The sequence below is a fragment of the Schistocerca nitens genome, chromosome 11 (genome assembly GCF_023898315.1).
Source record: "Schistocerca nitens isolate TAMUIC-IGC-003100 chromosome 11, iqSchNite1.1, whole genome shotgun sequence".
NCBI lineage: Eukaryota > Metazoa > Arthropoda > Insecta > Orthoptera > Acrididae > Schistocerca > Schistocerca nitens.
This window is the reverse complement of record NC_064624.1, coordinates 196,021,624-196,043,954: the sequence shown is the minus strand read 5'-3', so window position 1 is coordinate 196,043,954 and position 22,331 is coordinate 196,021,624. Positions and strand designations below refer to the sequence as shown.

The window sequence follows — 22,331 nt, the reverse complement described above, 5'->3', positions numbered from 1 at the left end:
TCTAGAGTGGTTAACCATCTCAACAGTAATGGGATACTTAGTAAACCACAGTTCGGATTTCAAAAATGCTGTTCCACTGAGACAGCAATATACAATTTCACTGTCCACGTAACAGAGTCTTTAAATAGTAAAATGTCACCAATAGGATTTTTTTGTGACTTGTGAAAAGCATTTGATTGTGTGAACCATGACATTATGTTACAGAAATAACAATTATATGGTATAAATGGAACAGCATATAAGTGGTTTAAGTCATACCTACAGAACAGGAAGCAAAAAGTTTCCTTTTATGGGTCAAGTGATTTAAATCAATTTGCCACTTCATCTGACTGGGGTGAAATTACATTAGGTGTTCCATAGGGTTCAATCATGGGTCCCCTTCTGTTCTTGATATATGCGAACGACCTCCCTTCCTATCTGAAACAGGAAGCTGAACTGACACTGTTTGCTGATGATACAAGCATAATTATTAATCCAGTAAAAGGAAGTCAAATTAAAAATGATAGAAATAAGGTCTTTGGAAAAGTCATTAATTGGTGTTCTGCAAATGGGCTTGCTCTGAACTTTGAAAAAACACAGTACATCCAAATTTCTACTGCAAAAAGTACAATTCCTTCAATAAATATAAAACATCAACAGAAGTCAGTAGACAGTAGACAGGGTTTGGGTGTACATATGGATGAGAATCTTAATTGGAAAATTCATATTTTAGATCTCCTAAAGCGACCAGGTTCAGCAACTTTTGCGATTAGAATAATTGCCAATTTTGAGGATATAGAAATTTGTAAGCTAACATACTTTGCATATTTTCACTCTGTCATACGGAATAATATTTTGGGGTAACTCAACATTTAGAGAAAAAGTATTCACTGCTCAAAAGAAAGTGGTTAGAATAATGTGTGGGGTTCAGAGTCACACATCTTATAGGCATCTTTTTAAAAGATTGGGAAATTTTACAACAGCCTCACAATGCATCTGCTCATTAATGAAATTTGTTCTCCACAACATGGACTAGTTTAAAAACAACAGTGATATTCATGATTATACTACCAGAAAAAAGAAACACTTACACTATCCTTTGCTCAACCTATCTTTGGCACAGAAAGGGATAAAATATGCTGCTATAAAAATTTTCAACAAATTACCAGATGAAATAAGGTGTCTGACAGACAGCAGTAACAGCTTCAAAAATCAATTGAAATCATATCTCCTTGACAACTCCTATACCATAGATGAATTCTTCAATAGGAATAAATAAATCTATTAATATAGTATATGCATTTTGTGCCCTTTAAGGGAAAGGGGTAAATAATAGAAATGTTAAAATTTTGTTTCATATGTGCATTTCTTGTGCACTTGACACATTCCTCATCATAACGGCTAGCTTTCACAGCTACACATTTCATATATCAGTAAATCAAAACATAAAAAAATAATCAGATAGTGTTTTGAATGAAGGTCACTTAATTGGAATGTCTTCTGCATCATATTTCCTATAGATATTTTCACACACATGAAGAATTACTTAGTATCTCAACAATGGCATGATGTGTAGTTGGTATCAACTTTTTATGCACTTCAGTGATGGAAGGTTATTGCTATGCGCAACTTACTGAATATACATACTTAACTGTTTTTATTCCTTCACCCTGTCAAGATTAATAACCTAGCAACAGAAAGGCAATAGAACTCACCCACTGCCTTTGTGCAAAATACAAATGTCAACATCAAAACAGTAATTTCACTGAAGTGATATACAGCAACATCTTCAGACAAAGAAATTCAATAATTTTGCCATCTTAATGAACTAAATGTTTGTTTACCTGATGGTATTATTTTATTTATTACCATTTTATTTATTTTATTTTTTATTTATATTTTATTTATTACCATTTTATTTATGGTATAATTTTATTTACAAAGCATACAAATACACTGACGTTCAAATCCACAGTAACTACAAGATGCAAGCAGTATCATCCACATCCACCTGGCACCTTTACTATGTACATGAAGGATGGAGTCATTATGGTTCCTGTTTGGCGAATTTTGTGTGTGTGTGTGTGTGTGTGTGTGTGTGTGTGTGTGTGTGTGTGTGTAGGGAGGGGGTGCATGGAGGGGGGTGCATGGAGGGGGGTGCACGGAGGGGGGTGCACGGAGGGGGGTGCACGGAGGGGGGTGCACGGAGGGGGGTGCACGGAGGGGGGTGCACGGAGGGGGGTGCACGGAGGGGGGTGCACGGAGGGGGGTGCACGGAGGGGGGTGCACGGAGGGGGGTGCACGGAGGGGGGTGCACGGAGGGGGGTGCACGGAGGGGGGTGCACGGAGGGGGGTGCACGGAGGGGGGTGCACGGAGGGGGGTGCACGGAGGGGGGGTGCACGGAGGGGGGGTGCACGGAGGGGGGGTGCACGGAGGGGGGGTGCACGGAGGGGGGGTGCACGGAGGGGGGGTGCACGGAGGGGGGGTGCACGGAGGCGGGGTGCACGGAGGCGGGGTGCACGGAGGGGGGGTGCACGGAGGGGGGGTGCACGGAGGGGGGTGCACGGAGGGGGGTGCACGGAGGGGGGTGCACGGAGGGGGGTGCACGGAGGGGGGTGCACGGAGGGGGGTGCACGGAGGGGGGTGCACGGAGGGGGGTGCACGGAGGGGGGTGCACGGAGGGGGGTGCACGGAGGGGGGTGCACGGAGGGGGGTGCACGGAGGGGGGTGCACGGAGGGGGGTGCACGGAGGGGGGTGCACGGAGGGGGGTGCACGGAGGGGGGTGTAGGGAGGGGGGTGTAGGGAGGGGGGTGTAGGGAGGGGGGTGTAGGGAGGGGGGTGTAGGGTGGGGGGTGTAGGGAGGGGGTTGTAGGGAGGGGGAAAGCAATTATATGAAAAAGGAACAGTAATTTGAAAGTTAGAAATATCTCTGTTGATATTACATTTTTTTGTGTGTTATGCACCCATCATCAGACGTAACTCCCTATCAGGATTTCTGTTTAGTACTGATATCCCATAATACTTAATACTGTAACATCAATGGTCAGATTATTCCCAAGAAATTACTGTGTCTATTTCACAAGTGGAAATAACTTTTAAGCAGAGAAATCTACTCACCTACTGAGATCCATGTAGGTAGCTCAGTACTAAATAACAGCCAACTACATTATTTAACAAAGTGAAAAACTAGGAGAACTTAATCTGCAGCAGCTACATACCTCTTTCTTAATGCTCTGTGGATTACAGATGTGAAGTGGATCATTAGCAACTACCTCAATCTGTAACAAGGCAATGAGAAAATGGAACCAAAATAATTTACATCATTGGGATTCACAGAGGTATGTGTGTGTGGTGTGTTTTCCATTTCATACAAAGTAATACTGTGCTCCTTGTATAGTTGTGCAGGTTCCCTCAGTTGTGATTTCATACTTGGAAAGAAAAGCTATATATGCACAGATCAAATTTTCTGAATGAGTTTAACATGCTAGTCTTTAGAATACCACAGTAAACAGCCAATTTTACAGCTTCTGCACTTCATGTAATACAGGACAATGCATTTATGAATGATACTGAGCACTCCATTATTGGTTGTAGTGCTGTTGTCAGTTTTTATACTGAAGGACCAAAGAAACTGGTATAGGCAAGTTATTTAAATACAGAGAGCTCTAAACAGGCAGAGTATGGCACTGCCAGTGCCTATGCCTATATAAGACTACAAGCGTCTGGCACGGTTGTTAGATTGGTTACTGCTGGTACAATGGCAGATGATCAGGATTTAATTGAGTTTGAACGTGATGTTACAGTCAGCACACGAGTGATGGGACACAGCATCTCTGAGGTATCAATGAAGTGGGAAGTTTCCCGTGTGACCATATCATGAGTGTGTTGTGAATATCAGGAATCCTGTACAACATCAGATCTCTGACATCGGCCCCGCTGGAAAAAGATCCTGCAAGAACGGGACTGACGACGACTGAAGAAAATTGTTCAACATGACTGAACGGCAACCCTTCTGAAAATTGCTGTAAATTTCAATACTGGGCGGTCAAGAAGTGTCAGCATGTGAACCATTCAACAAAACATCATTTAGATGGGCTTTCGGAGCTGAAGGCCCACTGATGTACCCTTAATGACTGCACAATACAAAGCTTTATGGCTCACCTGGGCCCATAAACGCCATCATTAGACTACTGATGACTGGAACATGTTGCCTGCTCAGATGAGTCTCATTTCAAACTGTATTGAGTGGATGGCATGAATCCATGGACCCTGCAAGTCTGCAGGGCACTGTTCAAGCTGGTGGAGGCTCTGTAATGGTGACGGGTGTATGCAGTTGGAGTGATATGGGACCCGATACATCTAGATATGACTACAACAGATGACACATGTGTATGCATCCTGTCTGATCACCTGCATCCATTCTTGTCCATTGCACATTCCAAAGGATTTGGGCAATTCCAGCAGGACAATGCAACACCCCACATGGCCAGAATTGCTACAGAGTGGCTCCAGGAACACTCTTCTGAGTTTAAACACTTCCGGTGGCCATCAAACTCCCCAGACTTGAACATTAATGAGAATATCTGGGATGCCTTGCAACATACAGTTAAGAAGAGATCTCCACGCCCACTTACGCTTACAGATTTATGGACAGCCCTGCAGGATTCGTAGTGTCCATTCCGTTCAGAACTACTTCAGACATTACTCAAGTCTATGCCACATCGTGTTGCGGCATTTCTGCATGCTTGCAGGGGTCCTACGCGATATTAGGCACATGTACCAGTTAATTTGGCTCTTCAGTGTATACCACAAGATGAAATAACATTTACATAGAGAACTCTACTCATCCAATGAGATCCAGAAGGAGCCACTGGCTCCAAAAGCTTGTGAAAGTTAAATATTTTTGTGTGTGTGTGTTCCCCTGCCCCTGCTTGGTGAGTAAATTTTATTTGTCCATTTACATTAAACAGAAAGAAACTATGACCAAGTAAGAGTATTATTTTTATTGCCATTTATATCACAATATGACATAAGAAAAATGTTTATGCATCACCGACTGATACTATTGATATATCAACTCACTTATTAAACACATTCAAAGTACGCAAAATAGTAGACACTGAAAAATTCTTCAGGAATACTTGCAAAGTTCCAAGCACTTTTTGATAGAAACAATTAAAAATACAAGGAAAAAAATTCTTTAGTTTCAATACATGCAGTTTCTTCCTCAAGGATGAAGAGGGAAAGTTTGAAAATGAAGGGCATGTCACTCAGATCCATGGCTGAGAAAGGCAAATCTGAAGGTACAGAAAAATGAAAGAGGAGGTATCAGAGGGTAGGATGTCAAGGACAGTACACTGGTAAGCACTGTGCCAATTTACATGATAACTGAAGGATAAACAAGGGAAGCAAAGCTGAATTAAAGACAAAAACGATAACCTGTATGAATAGTACAGTTAAAAATTGTGAGAGCTGTTGAAAAGGAGAGTGGGAGAAACCAAAAACAGACATAGGGGGAAATATGAAGATAAAAACATAAAAAGTGGCAAGGGATACAATGAAATTACATTCACAGAAAGAAGGGGAAGACGTTTATCACTAGTCTAGATAATTGTCCCAGTGTTTGGAGTCCTTCCAGAAAATAAAATAAAAGAATCAGGAACACTATGCAACGATTGTAACAAGTTGGTACAGTCCTTATGAAAGTGTAACGGAAATTCCCAAGGGACTTAAATAGGAATGCTTGCAAGAAAGAAAACATAGCTCTCTGGACACACTACTACATAAATTTACAGAACCTGTACTCAATGCTCAATGTAGAAACTGCAACCAGTATGGTGCCACCGTTGTACATGTTGCTCAGGGATTAAGAGAACATAATAAGAGATATTAGGAGACATACAGAGGCATACAAACTGTAATTTTCCCTTGCTGAATACTCAAGCTGAAAGAAAATCAATAATATTAGATAGATGTGCCCCCCATTATGTGCTGTACAGTGGTTTGCAGAGTATATATGTACATGTACAACAGAGATAAAGTCAATGAGGATGGTGGTGGACTGATGACCTCAGAAGTTAAGTCCCATAGTGCTCAGAGCCATTTGAACCATTTGAGGATGGTGGTATGCGGGAATATGTTGGAGAAGATATACTTGATCTATTTGATCCATGCTACATGACTACCTGTGTGAGGAGTGGTCATTTATCTGTTTTGTTTTAGGCATGAAGAAGAGACATGCTGCACAATATTTTTTGGCATCTCAAATTGTTATCAGTATTTCCAAATCAGGGAGCATGAAACATTACCCATTATGATGAAATGATATCTGTTAACTGTGGATTAGTTTCAGCAAGACTGCTCACCCTCCAATGACTCGTACATTGAGGAGCCACAGCAGTAAGAGGAGTGTCCACTTACAAGCTTTAATGCTGCCTGCTGGTGTTTCAGGCAAGTAATACAGTAAAGACAGTATAGAGGCAAAGCAGAGACGAATAAGTAATCATTCTACCAATGACACAGCTAACAAATGGGAAAATCCACTCGCATTAAAGACTCTGTCAACGGGCAGGTTGTTATAGCCCAGTATGTGGGAACAATTATCTAGGAAATTGCAAAGTTGGCATCTGCTTGCCATGCTTCATTACAAAATTTGGAGGCCAGAGGCTGGCTGGCTGGCTTGCTTTGTAAAACAGGATAGGCAGCTATCTGTTGCAGATCTGATGGTAGTACAATGCCATCGTAGACACAAGTGTTTTGCAGCACAGTGTTCACTGCACACTGTCAAGCATGAGGCTTCCCATCAGATGACGCCTGTGTGTGCCCATTTTTACCCAACATCACCTTCAATTACGACTGCAGTGGACACAGATTCACCATGACTGGACCATGCAATAATGGAAACTTACTGCCTCGTCAGGTAAATCCCGTTCCTTGTTACACCCCATCAATGGTGATCTCCATACACACTGTCATACAGGTGACAAGCTGATCAAAACGTGCATCACATCATGAATGTGTATCCGTGGGAGCAGTATTACGCTAAGAGGGACATACACTGGTCTTCCATGTGGTCTGAGGTAGTAAAGTCATTATGGCAGCTTTGAACTATGTTTTACATTATTGTGGACTGCCTGCATCCCTGTATGCTTGATGGCATCCCTGACAGGAATGCCATCTTCCAGCAGGATAACTGACTGTCACAAACAGAACTGTGTAACAGAAATCTTAGTAGCATGACAGAGGACTCTCAATGTTTCAGCCACAAAATTTACGTAATCTGAACCAAATGAAACACACCAGGGAAGGTTCTAGCTCCATGCCCAAAAAATGGACAATCTGTAATTTATAGGAACCTTGTGATCTGTGCATAGACATCTGGTGCCACATACCTCAGATAACTAACAAGGACTTGTTGGATCAATCCGACACACAATCTCTGCTGTACTGCCTTCTAAAGGTGGACCAACATGCAAACCAGGTACTCATAATGCTTTGCCCCATAAGTGGATGTCCTGCTTTTACACAGACTGCAGTTGGGCCCACTCATTGTAATGCAAAGCAGAAATTTTAAATGCAATAATGAATGTACATGCCGAGAAGACAAAGCTTAAAAAATGTGGATATTATGAAACTGCTCTCCCCCATGTCACCGTCCCATAGTGGGAGTATTGCACACACCATATTTGGGAGAAACCAACAGTGAGTAGTGCTAGTTCTGCATATAGCTCAAATAATTGAACAAAAAACTACTATTACAATATAAATCAGCCTTCCTGAGATTTAATACTGCTACTAACAGCACAATATCAAAAGAACTCTGGAAATTAGAGGTACCAAAAGAGTTTTATCAAGATCATCTAACATCAATACCTTAATGCATTTGTATACAATTATGCTGACTGTTAATCTAGATGGTAAATTTGCTGGAAAATTATATATTATGCTGTGAGAAGCTGAAGGTGCTCTGCCCCTACAAATCTATCTCGTGTCCATGATCTTGCAATGCCAGTAGGGAATATTTACATCACAGCCAGCAAGAGTGGGGAAACGTGTGTAAGAGATCTACAACAATGGTATGAGCACTGTTATTGGCCAATAGTTGGTCAAAATAACTTGCTTTTGCCTGATTCCAGGTCAGCGTATAAACACTACTCCTTTAGAGCAAACTATCCCTCCTGAAAAGTGTGTGACATTGCAATTCACACCACCTAGAAACACAGGACACATTCAGCCTCTGAAAGTTTTGTTTTTTCTGTGCCTATAAAACATGTTATAACACTATGTGCAGCTATGTCTTAAAGGACAGCCTGTTTCACAATAAGATCCATGACAGACTCTTTTGTATCTGGTTGTATGTCATCACATTCCATCAGTCCTCATCACCCCATTACACCAATATGATTCTATATGAATTCTTTAAGAGGGGATACCTAGCTGAATCTCCTGCACAGTTTGGAATTCCCAAGGAGTTCACCTTCGATTTCACTCATGTGAACCTTTGTGCTGACCAACACACACCAGTTTTCATTTGGTGTTCATAGTGCAAGTTAATGGTTTGTTTTGAACATTTATTTAATGTTGACAATGTCCATTTTGTGAAGTGTAACATGCATGTCCGATAGATGGTTGATCTTTGCACCTCCCACATGCTCATTTTCTATGCACTCCTAATGCACATGGTGGGTCATTAGCAGCTAATATTTTTTCTGTCATAATTATTACCACAACACTTGCAAATGAGCCTTACCGAAGATTGAACTTGCAACCTCGGATTCTAGGGATTCCTTGTTAGAAGATTAACTGAAAAAAGGTAAACTTAAGTACAGAATGTAACTAAGTTCAAAAAAGTGCATGAGGAAGTTTAGTTAAATACACTCTATGGAATTCGGAAGTTATCAAAGAAAAAAGTTCAGGACATGAAATATATCTACGACAGTACAGGAAAAAGACCACAATTTTAAGAATGTCAGGAAGTAACAGGGAGGAACAAAACAGATGTACCTACCCCATGTTATTCCATTTGTACATTGAGCCAGCAGTAAAGGAAACTAAGGAGAAAATAAAACTGGATGAAACTAGGGACACATTTGGTATGGAATTAAAGTTTAGGGAACAGTGATATGGAATGTAATATTTGCTGATAACACTGTAAAAGGACTTGGAACATAAGTGAATGGCATGTCTTGAAAAGGGGTTACAGGATGAAAATCAGAACTAAAGCAAAAGCAATGGAGTATAGCTGAACTGAGTCAGGTAATGCTGGGCAAGCTGATTACAAAATGTGATGAAAATAGCAGACGAATTTTGCTAGTTAGGAAATAAAATGTAGACTTTTAATAGGAAGAAAGCTTTCCTGGAAATGACATTAACACTGAATATAAAGGCTGTTTCAAAAAACATACCTCCAGCATTACAAGAATTTATCTGCTACATACATGGAGATAGAAACTTGAAGTAGATTCTAGCTTCCCCATAGAACTGGAAAGTTTTAGTTTCATGAGAATCATTCTATTTTCATGCAGTTATCTTTGATGTGGATGCACATACTGTATACACTCCTGTAGTACTTCTTACAGTTACATTTAAGATCAATTTTTTTTTCATTTCCTGTCACAAATATATGAAATGCTCTACACTGGACACATAACATACATCCAGACAAAAGTCAAACATGTCTGATATTTTTACAAGCATGTCTGGAGTTACTGAATTCACTGCTGTTGCTATGTGGTTTCATTGTTGGAAAGGAAGACACATAAATGGGGTCTTTCACAAGTCCACTCATAAAAATACGGTGAGATGAAGCAACCTTAAAGGCCAGTAATATAATGCAATACTTGTTTACCCTTTATAAGAGAGTTTCAGTACAACCTAATTGCACCTGTTGAAATTGAGAACACAAAACACCTTCTGTTGTCTTATCACCTTCTGGACTCTATGCACACTCGGTAATGAATGGTCAAGCAAGCGAGTGAGCTGCACCAGAGAGCCACTGCCAGCAATGACAGGAAGCAGAAATTAACACTCAGCACCAAGGTAAACTTTTATCTTCAATGCACAATTTAAAATTCACAAGTTTATACCTTCATTCATACTGACTGTATAGTCTTGTGGCATCTGGTGAATTTTTATCTTAGGAAGACTTTCCTGGAAGTATCTGTCTGGAGAATATCTTTACTTGGATGTCAAATTCATACACTAAACAGTATGGCCGAAAAGAGAACAGAAACTTCCAAAATGTGTATTCATCATCCATTTGGATGTCCCTAAGCTGCCAAGATCTACGTCACTGAAACTGCACCTGAGAGTGGGGTAGGGGGGAGGAGAATGCAGGATCTTCACTATAAAGTTCTCACCTCCATCTTCTCCCCTAAGGAGAGGGATGCTGTATGCCTGGGCTATCACCTGCAACTACAACTACGCGGCAACATGGCTGACACCTGTGGGTTGCCACACGGCTGATCCACATGGGCCAGCAGGTTCAGCTTCTCAATTACAACACTGGCCAGCATGGGCTGAATGTAAATAAGTACAATGACACGTGTACATGCACAACCAGCCACAGTGTTTGAAGACTAGTTTACAGCAGACTCCACAAAAATGGGCAGCACTAACATCACCACTAGAGGCACTGTGATTTTCACCAGCAATGCTGCATTTGTGGCACTGTCTTACCTATGTGGATCATGTGCATGCCAAATGCAAGGCAGGTGTCCATTCACCAGGTCTGAACTTCAGACATCACATGACCACTAGCAAAGCAGTTCTATCCATGGAGCCAGAACAGAATTTACTGCTCACAGTAACTGCAGTTCCAAGCACAGAAATGAGCATAGGTTATCAGCACAGCAGAACTGCAATGAGCAGTCAACAATTGCTACCAGAGCCATCCCTCCACCGACCTCTGTCTCATCAGGCACTGTGCCAATTAAACTTAAACTTTGTGCTTGTGTCAAGCAGTTGCATTAAGAAACACCAGTCTACCAGACTTTGAACAATTACAAGTATTTTTCATCATGACAAACAAACTATTAACATCATTGACTTAATTTCCTTGTGATTCCTTATTCTGGGAGATTATATTGCATGTGTCCATCAGACTTACGGTGGCTACCATTACTGTGGACATATTATTGTGAATTTATTCTGTTTCCTTTTGTGTTAGAAATCAAGTGTTTGTTGTTGTACCATCTGGGAATCATCATCCGCATGTGTGGTTGCACTATGGTCACCAGAAATTCAAATGTTTGTGTGGGTACAGTAGTTACGCAGACATGTAAAATGTACATGAGATAAGCCAGACTACAGCAACAACAAGCTTCTTTCTTTGTTATGGTTCTGATTAATTTTAAAGGGTAGCAGGACTTATTAAAGTTCTAAATGGAGGAAAAGAAAAGAAATTATATTTTTCATAAAGACTATCTGCTATAGTCAAGTGTTCTGCCCTTAAATAATTGGGGAACAACTTAATTGAGTCATTGTTTGTGTGTCTTATTATAAACTATTTTCCTTTTATGGCCTGAAGCAAACTGCCCAGCATTTTTCCTGTTCATATTTGAGCACCAGTGTCAGATAAACCACTTACACTTGCATTGTTCACTGCTAACTGTTTATCGTAAACAACTCATGCAAAAGTCAGAACATTTCCTCACTAGATCAGAAAGATATGCTACATTACTAAATACTTCTCAGTATGATATCTACAGTCTTTATTTTGTGACTGTTGTTTGATTCCACATGTTACTGAAGTTTATCCAGGACCTGTTAAACCACTAGTTTTACAGAAACGGGAAGCTCTATTAAGAAGTCACTGTTTGCAAAAGGTGAGAGTCTGGGACCAAAGCCTGCTCATGCACACAGTTCCTACCTACCAGCAGGTTTCAATTAAATTACATCTTCATCTTCAATTAATGCTACACAATGCAATTATCCACATCAGTGTAAGAAGAAGAGAAAAGTGCACTCACCTCTTCATCAATTCTTAGGGGATCCTGTACATTACTGAGGCAATTGGGCATGTCACACTTGTGCAGAACCTGAAAAGAAGTAAATAGGGTTACTATTGTGTGGGCCTACAGTGGAAGGTGGAGTAAAGTAGTCAATCAATGGTTACTGATAGAAGCTTCTCAGTTACATGTTTTCAAACTACATATGATAAGGTATCACATCGAATACTTACAAACAAAAATATATAATGAACAGAAACTATATGCATTTTTCTGAGACCTTACATACTGACCTCTTTTTCCAATCTAATGGGATAAAGTACCCAGTGCAAACACACATACAGTTAAACCAAATGGCAGCTCTCTTTCAGTTGAAGTACTGTCACTGTCTTGGTATCTTCATTTAGGTGCAAACACTTTTCTATTCTTTGACTGCACTATTAACTGTTTCAACAACATTATAAATGTGATGAGAAGGATTAATTTGCTTTTCTTGCACCGTTTTAAGGATATCAAAAGCTTCTCTATGTTGCCCTTTTTAAAAGCTGGTTCTCTAGCCAGCGAGGTGGCTTCTTAAGACTAATATTACAGTGCTGCCTTTGCCTACCATCTCCAACTCTCTGTTCAGATGATGCATTATTTTATTCTGCCCTGCCAACCAGGATGCTAATCTAAATAGAGCATTCACTGTAAATACAGAAAATCACTTCTCCATTTCAGAAATATAATCAAGTGCTTCTTGTTCTTATTCTTTACTGAATACACTCCATAAGCGTCTCATAATCTTTTTACCACCTACTGTACCTCCATTTTTTCCCGAAACTCTTCTTTTCAGAGTATTGCACTGAACATGAAATTGCTTTGTTGCTTCTTTACTGCCTTCAATCGCATTCTCTATCACAAAAGGGTCTCTCGTGTTTTTCTCTTTTTCTCACATATTTTCTAGGCATCTTGATACATAGTACCTGATTTTTTATTAAGCCAAATATTGCAAACCAGATGTGGTTTTAAATAAAATTAATTATTCAATTCAAAATTGTCTCAAAAGATTAGAATAAATGTTGGTGTGTTTGTGTATAAAAGGTTTTAAAAGTCAATATGTGATGATATATGTGATGTATGGAAGTAAAATCGAAGAAAGGTAAGTCCAGGATGGAATGTAGTGTATGTGAGATCTGTCTTTTTCACAGTTTGCTTAAAAAAGAAAAAATCATTTCTGTTGCAACAAGTTGTAGAAAGGATACAATTTTCTCAACAGGATATATTTCAGTTTCTTCAGCACTTAAGCCATTTTAGTTCTAGATGTGAAATACCTTTGACAAAATGCACAAAGATCTGATCTGATAACTATTTTTGGGCAGATATCCTTCCAAAAATTAGAAAACATCCTACTTGATGTGGGTTTTAGGGGCATGTCATTTGTAAAGGAAGCCATATAAGTGTCAAACAATTTGGCTTTACTATCACTTGAAGGTAGAAGTCAAATATACACAGTGCTACTTGTGCCTCTTAAGATTACAGCATTTTGTTCTGCATTACTACATAAAAATCTTAGAACAAACACTAAAAAACAAGAGGGTACACACTTAGGAATTTTTCTTGCATTACTGTGTGCATTCGCCATCAGTTCTGTATCACTGTACACATTTGCTAGGCATTTTAATACAGTGGGCAAACATGTAAGTGTTTTTACAAACATGACAATGTTTTACGAATTATTTAGCTTGTGGCTGTATCCTGTCAGTTTGTAGTTCACGTTTATTTGCTGTCAAAGAAGATCTTAAGTTAGGCTGCAATTGGCTCAAAATGACTAATATGTTGACATCATTTTTATAATAATCAATCACAGCACCCTCACATTACATTTCTAAATACACGCCAACCAAACATTTATTGCAATATTCTTCCTTGCATCCAACCCATGTTTAGAAAATGTGGAATGAAATCATGGTCTCTGTCAACACAAAAAAAATGAACTAAATCTAAACAGTCATCAGTTATTATCAGGTCAAAGACTTCCACATGATCACTTTCACCTACTGCTTGCTTGTTATTACCACTTCATTCTGTTTCAACAATAACATTATCAATAATATTCTGATTGTTGCCTGACACTTCATCAAACTTTGGAACGTTTTGTAATACAGAAATATCAGAGAGGGTAACTGACTTCTTAACCTGAGGTTCCAGTTCATTGTCAATTCTACAGCTACATCTACACTCTATAAACCACCACTAACTGCATGACAGATGGTACGTCCCATTGTACCTGTTATTGGGATTTCTTCCTGTTCCAGTCGCATATGGAGGCAGGAAGAATGACTGACTGAAGGCCTCTGTGCATTCTGTAATTATTCTGATCTTATCCTCATGACCTCTGTGTGAGTGATACACAGAGGGTTGTGGTATATTTCTAGAGTTATCATTTAAAGCTGGTTCTTGAAACTTTGCTAATAGACTTTCTCAGTATAGTTTACATCTGTCTTCAAGAGCCTGCCAGTTCAGTTTCTTCAGTAGCTCTGTGACACTCTCCCATGAATCAAATGAACCTATTAAGATTAGTGCTGCTCTTCTCTGTAAACATCCAATATCCTCTGTTAGTCCTATTTAGTATGTGTCCCACACATTTGAGCAATACTCTACAATGGGTCACACGAGTGATTTGTTAACAATCTTCTTTAGAGACTGATTGCATTTCCCCAGTATTCTACCAATACACCTATGTCTACTACCTGCTTATCCACAACTGAGCCTATGTGATGTTTCCAGAATGTCATGGAGGTGGTCATTCTGTTCAAGATATCTCATTCTGTTTGTGCGCAGAATATGTTCCAAGATTCTGCAACAAACTGATGTCAAGGATATTAGACAGTAGTTAGTGGATCAATTCCACTACCCTTCTTGTAGATGGGTGTGACCTGTGCTTCTTCCCCAAGAACTGGGCATGGTTTTTTATTCAAGGGGTCTACAGTACATTATAGTTAGAAAAGATATCAATTCATCCCGAAATTGAGCATAAAATCTGACAGACATTCTATCGGACCCTGGAGCTTTGTTCAATTTTAATGATTTCAATTGTTTCTCAACACCAAAGACACTAATATTTATTTCATCTATCTTTTCAGTGGCAAAAGGATTAAATTGGGGCAATGCTCCTGGGTTTTTCTCTGTAAAGGAACATTTGAAAACAGAGTCAAGCATATCAGCTTTTGCTTCACTAACCTCAATTGCAGTACCTGTCTCATTTACTATGGACTGGACGCTAACATTGGTGCCACTGAAAGCCTTTACAAATGTCCAGAATTTTTTGGGTTTTGTGAAAGATCACTTGACAAAATTATGCTGTGGTAGTCGTAGAAGGCATCACACACATTGCTCTCTTGACAGGCAGACATGTTTTATTCAGTCTCTCTCTCTCTCTCTCTCTCTCTCTCTCTCTCTCTCTCTCTCTAGTCCTATGCTTTGTTATACATCTATTACACAATAATCTCTGTTTCTTTAGAAGTTTCTTTACATTCACAATATACCATTGAGGGTTCCTCCAATTCTGAACTTTTCTACTGGGTGCATACCTCACCAGTGCATGATCAATTATTATTTTAAACTTGAGCCACAGTTCCTCTACATGGTCCTGTCCTGCACTGAAAGTTTAAGTTCCTCACTTAGATATGACACTACTGATCTTTTATCTAGTTTACTGAACATAGATACTTTTCTGTTTGTTTTAGTTTTCATTTGTACTTTGTTAATCATTATTGCCAGAATCATATCAAAACTGGTATCACTGACCATGATGCGGACATCCTCAAAGATGACACATCTATTTGTTGCCATTAGATCCAATATGTTTTCATCATGAGTGGGGTTCTTCATTGTTCTATATAGTTTTCAGATAAAAAAATTGTTAATGTTTCCCAGGACACCTTATCATGCTCATCACTAACAAAGCTCCAATTTTCCCAGTTGATTGTTGGATGATTAAAGTCTCCACCAATGATTACAGCATAACCAGAGAACCTACATACAAGTGAACAGAAGTTTACCCTAAAGTCTTCTGTTACATCAGGAGATGAGTCTGATGGGCAATAGGAAACAATTACCATTTTATGCTCATACCTGATACTGGGTCTTGCCCAAACAATCTCAAAAGCAGCTTCAATTTCTATCTTGGTGGATTTAAGTTTCTTGTCTACTGCGACAAATACACTGCCTCCATTTCCCACCTGTCTATCATTCCAATATTCACCCAAATTTTCCTCAAAAATCTCACTGCTCTCAACTTCAGCAGGTTTCAATTAGCTTTTTTTTTTTACCTAGTACTATGTGGGCTTCACAGCTTTTAGGTGCACTTCAAACTCTGACATTTTGTTGTGAATGTTTTGACAGTTAACTATTAGGATTTTAATACTGTCACCTGTGGGAGGCATTTCTTTCGATCTTACACTGATACCTCCGGGTTTCCTACAGCTATCGTTATCTGTATTGGGTGGAGAGTTGCCTAATCTAAAAAACCTTTATATGCACCCCACACACAGTTAGCAACCTGAGTAGAGGTAAACAACAGAAAATTTAAAAACAATTAGACGGAAATTTCAACCACTATTCTATTGTATCTTAATCATTGCTCTACTTCGTTTGATGCAGTTGAGAAAGTAAATGCAGAAAACCAGCAGTTCAGGTGCAATGAAACAATTTCTGTGGCTTCATCACATAAGGCATGCTAGAAGGTTACAAATAAGCTAAGAGTAGGATGCACATGAGAGCTTGTTACTTTCCCTATGCATCACATCTGAGTGAAATAGCAAGAGGAGTGGTTAACATCATATGAAGTACCTTCCATCATGCTGTGCAAACTGACTTGCAGAGAATACATCTAAATGTAAAGACAAGTGGATTTTGGTACTTACCGGGATTTCTTCCTCAACACACACAAACTCATTCTCCTGCTGCGGAGACATGAGTGGGTCAGTTTCCACCTGAATGAAAATAAGTGAGTAAGTACAGGCACAACACAGAGCAAAAAGCACAAAAGAAACCAGTCTACACAACATAAATGACTGTCATTACAATTGAAAATATTGTGACAGATCGAAACTCAACACTGGTTTCCGCTTACCAGTGAGCGGTTTTTTCCAGGTCTGACTCAAACTTTCACTCTCAATCATGTTTTCTCCTATGATTTGATAATACTGCTACCAGAGGTTCTCCTGTCAAGGGGTGTTTGGCAATAGAACAAGAGAGCAGTGTTGTGGGGATGGATTCTGTGTAGGATGATGATGATGATAATGCTTGGTTTGTGGAGCGCTCAACTGTGTGGTTATCAGCACCTGTACAAATTCCCAACCTTTGCCACTTTCATGAATGATGACGAAATGAGGAGGACAACACAAGCACCCAGTCATCTCGAGGCAGGTGAAAATCCCTGACCCCACCAGGAATTTAACCTGGGACCCCGTGCTCAGGAAGTGAGAACCTGACCGCGAGATCACAAGCTGCGCACATGGAGCCCGTGTAGGATGTTGCTTGGTCTGACATAGAATATACTGTATGAAACGAGTTAAAAGAATTTATCAATGGGGATGAAATCAATGCATCATACTTTAAACATTTGTGTTTTCATGGAATCAGAGACTGAATTTATGCAGGATTTAGCAAGAATTGCATGTTAATAAAACACAAGATAATTATGCTATTATTGCAATGTATTTAAAACTATTCATGGGTAGGAAGCTTAATACTGATTTTACACATCTCTAAGAAGCAATGTTGCCGATAATATTCATTTTATTACTCACAGAAAGACTTTAATTTTATTATTTTGTAGGCATCATGTGTAGTTTCTGATTACTGAATTAACTTGAAGATGCAGTTTTTGTAATTATTCACATTATCTTGAACATATAAAATTTAAAACACATCTTTCCACTCTGCTTGCTCAGCCACCACTAGCCATACTAATAGCGTCTCACGTGCTACCCTATGAACAACAACTGTCCTATAACAACAAATTCCACAACAACTCTAGACACAAACTAGAAACAAAGATGTATTTTGCACATTAAGAAATTACAATACAAAGATTTATATAAGTTAAAAAATTGTAAAACTGAACTTATCAACATTGCATTGTAGCATTAAATGAAGAGACCGATACTCATCAAAACAAATTTTCATACCTTCAACCTATTACACGCTATAGGATCAGCATATCTTAACAGTTAGCACTGATATCAGTTTGTGTCATCACATCTTCATTGATTTCATCCCCAACAATCAATCAATTCATTTTTTGAAGATAAAATTATAACACCAACTGTCTAAATATATTTAATTTGTATACCTTATCCTTATATTTGTGTATAATGTAATGCACCATTGCTTGTGTATCCTCCATAACTATCAGAGACTGAATGGATTTTATTTTGTTGTACTTACTGCTTCTTATTTAATAGTTTTTGTTAATCTTAAAATTATCGGTATATTTTTAACCGTTTGACTACAGTGGACAATTTAGCTCATCATGCTCTATCACTTGCTGGGTACTGAGGACATGTTTAAACATGGCCTTATGACCTTTCATTTTTCCTTAAGCACTATTGATGTGTTAACACATCCCATTTTGCCAACAAAAAAACATTAGATTAGATTAGTACTTGTTCCATGATTGAAACTTGTTGATGGTCTCAACAGAATGCAGGGTGCTCGCTCTTTCTCAGTTGTAGAGTAGTTCACCTTGGACTTTGAGAGTTGGAAGTGTGTTTCTGGCACCTTTCTGAATCTGCATTAGAACTCAACCTTTCCCATAATCTATAGTATCAGTTTGAGTTCAATCTCTACAGTTTTGTCATACAATGCTGCGATTGGAGCAAATGTAAGTCCTCCTTAAAAGACAAAAAATCTCTTTCATGCACCTCGTTCAAGGAAAATCTGGCACCTCGCTTCAGTATTTCTTGCAAAGGATGTGCCTTGGTACAGAAAATCTTTATGAGTCACCTGTATTATAAGCACATGTTTCTAGAAAACTTCGCATCACAAATGTGCCAGGGTGTTTGGAAAATCTGCGATTGCACTTATTTTCTCTGGATCAAGATGGACTCCATCACCATCTGTTAGATGCCCCAAGAGTTTTATTTGTTGGGCAGTGAAGACTCTTTTTGGATTCAGCAAAGCCACATCAGCGATTTAAGGTGATGAAGTATATGATTGAAGGTGGCTGGAGTGTTACACAGTCCAAAGAGCGTAAGTTATAGAGGCCATCAGGAGTTATGAAAGCAATCTTTTCATGGTGAACCTCATCAACTTTGATTTGGTAGTAGCCTGGCTGTATGTCTGTCTCCTTTCAAGCAATCCAGGTGGTCACCAATGTGTGGCAATGGACAGACATCTTTCTTCATGATTTTGTTCAATCGTCAGCAGCTGAGACAGAAACGCTGTGTAGAGTCCTCCTCCTCCAAAATAAGCACAGGAGAGGCCAAAGGACTCTCTGAAGGTTGAACAATATCATCTTGCAGCACATTATCCACATCTTTCTGGACTACCCATGGTTTAGACAGTGACACTATATGAGAGGCCACTAACTGATGGATGGTCCCCAGTTTTGATATGGTGTTTTTGGCCACTTGGTCCGTCTTTTCTCCAGTCTGGATTTGAAAGCATCCAAAAATTGACACAGAAAGTCAATCACTTCTGACAGTATTCAGTCAGGGCAGATCCTACTGACAGTTTGATAATAGCTCCCTCCCCCCCCCACCCCTCCCACACACTTGGGTTGTCTGTAGCGGTAGTGGAGCACAGTTAGTCATCGATGACACTACACTGCCCTCGCTGGTGTTGTTCAGATGTCCCTATGCATATACCTTTAGGGATGAGTTGTGACTGCTCGTTACAAATGGTGATCCAAAATTCCAGTTGACCACCTACAATACTTATGATCTTTGCTGACATGTACACTTCTTTAGTTACCCCCATTACCTTTTTGCAACTGATAAAAGCTTGGAGTGTAACTGAGATCTTTATTGACAACTGCAACTCACCTCTATGATGATAGCAGGATAACAATGTCTTCAACAATGGCAAACAACCACCAGTGGGAATCTTTGTTGAAATACTTTGCAAATCTGGTGCTCTGATCTTTGACAGTCTACAGTTGCTTGTGATGCTTACAAAAATTTCCATTCAAGAATACCATTACAACTATAATCTGTATAAATGAGAAATTCAAAGAACTGTGTTCTGTCTTTGTAGTCATTCTTGCAACAGATTTTCCTGTTGGTTGGACATAATTCACACTTATGACATAACTGCTTTCATGTCATAGAAGCTAGTCTTCTTTGGCTGACAATAAGCCTATGATATGATAGAAAAGGATGACCATTAGCCGACTGGTGCCCAGTCATGTTGACTGTCAATGCAGTCAATGAGATTTACTGACATCTTTGTGACTGCTGTTCATGAAGCATTTGCACCTCTGGTGGCCTGAACTTCAGAGATGGTCACCTTGTTCAATTTGCTGAAATCAGTGGCTAGGCAAGCAGCTGCTACCTCTGTTCAGTGATAAACAGCTACAGCATGTTGGAGACTGATCTTGGCCAGGGTATGGTGATGGGCCTTACCCCACAGTTGACTGGCATGAATTAACCTGTTGTGATTGTTGACACCTGCTGGCGTAGTTGTCAGAAACTTGCCACCTTTCTCTGCAGTGGTGCACATTATGTCCATGAGACCACAGTGAAAAAAACACCAGCATGTTGTCCTCTGTCCTTCAAATGTCTGTTCTTTTATGGGGGCATTACTCTTCTCATAGGAGCTGGTTGTACCTGTGTTGGCCCAGTGCTGGGTGGTTGGTTGATGGCTGTGCCATAATTCAGAACTGGCCAAGTCCATTTTTCTTGGCATGTTCACAATAGTGAAGATTGGTGCTAAAGATGGATAAACCTCTTTTTCAACATTCTCTATTGCCTTTTAAGTTACTGGGCAAACATTCCTGCCTGCTACCTGTTGCTAACTCAGTCTAACAGTTCTGGTTGTCATAAAATGCGCTCTCTCTCTCTCTCTCTCTCTCTCTCTCTCTCTCTCTGTGTGTGTGTGTGTGTGTGTGTGTGTGTGTGTGTGTGTGTGTGTGTGTGTGTGTGCGTGTGCGTGTGTGCGTGCGCGTGCGCGCGATCGCGCGCCTAGTCTGAGAGGAGTGAGATTGTAGTGGTCTCACACAGCTGCTGTAGCAACCAAATTCCTTTCTGTTGCATTTGCCCCATGCACTGGCTCCACTATATAAATTTCTCAGTTGCTGTGACATCCTTTACCGAAAGAGGAGCTGCAACTCCTTTCACCAAGTGTGAGATTTTGTCAGCTTCTGTCATTTTTATTCATAGTGTGACACAGCGATTTAAAGTTCTGTATGTAGGGCAGTGCCATTTCCCCACGAAAATGGGGCCTACTCTTCAGCTATTGTTGTTGTGCTAAGTGGACTTCTTACCAATTGTTGCCAAACATCTTCACCAGTTTGGCTTGAAATTTATCCTGCTACTGATCTCTTTGCAGTTCTAAACTAATGCTGAACTGTACCTTCGAAGTAAAAGTACACTTTTGTCAGACACATCATGTCATCTCACCTGTTGTATGTGGCAATTCTGTTGAACCTTTTCAGCCATCACATTGATAAAATACTCTTAAGCCATTTTTTCTGGTATGTGGAGAAGAATGCTGGATGCCTGATGTGCAGCTGACTTAATGCTGGCTCAGATTCAAATGGTTCAAATGGCTCTGAGCACTATGGGACTCAACTGCTATGGTCATAAGTCCCCTAGAACTTAGAACTACTTAAACCTAACTAACCTAAGGACAGCACACAACACCCAGCCATCACGAGGCAGAGAAAATCCCTGACCCCGCCGGGAATCGAACCCGGGAACCCGGGCGTGGGAAGCGAGAACGCTACCGCACGACCACGAGATGCGGGCGCTGGCTCAGAATCGACTGTTCTTTTGAATATAAAGACCATGGGAATGATGTACTGCTTGTATTCCCATTCTTGTGTAAATGACAGCTTCTGTGTTGTCTAATTGGAGCCACGGTACTGTGTATAATTTTAAGTGCACAGCATATCCACCAAACAATGTCATGTTGCAACCACACTAAAGACCAAATCCAGGTTCATCATGAAATACAACACTTAGCATGGGAAAGATGTTTAGTATGAACACCACAGTACAGCCAAAATGGAACTAAACTCCTGGATGGAGAGTGCAGCTATTATTCAAACATCAGATATTCCACATTTCTGGAATTTATACAAACATAGAATATTACAGAATATATGTACTACAAACATATGATATTTCAAGAACAATCTGGAAATGATAAATACTTAATAAATAACTGCTAGTGGTCAAGTTTGAGCTGGTGA

The 22,331-nt window shown here is 39.8% G+C and overlaps 1 protein-coding gene across 6 annotated transcripts in view; it reads right to left on the bottom strand.

The window, feature by feature from the left end:
- LOC126212877 (uncharacterized) overlaps positions 1-22,331 on the bottom strand; it is a 262,978-nt gene that overhangs the window by 94,694 nt on the left and 145,953 nt on the right. For 4 of the 6 annotated variants that reach the window (XM_049940372.1, XM_049940377.1, XM_049940373.1 and 1 more), the window contains 3 exons: positions 16,837-16,905; positions 11,951-12,019; positions 3,200-3,259 (listed from right to left, as the gene is read on the bottom strand). In XM_049940372.1, coding sequence (XP_049796329.1) covers positions 3,200-3,259; positions 11,951-12,019; positions 16,837-16,905 — 198 coding nt within the window. The remainder of the gene's footprint in view (positions 1-3,199; positions 3,260-11,950; positions 12,020-16,836; positions 16,906-22,331) is intronic. The other 2 variants (XM_049940375.1, XM_049940376.1) reach the window with 1 other exon arrangement.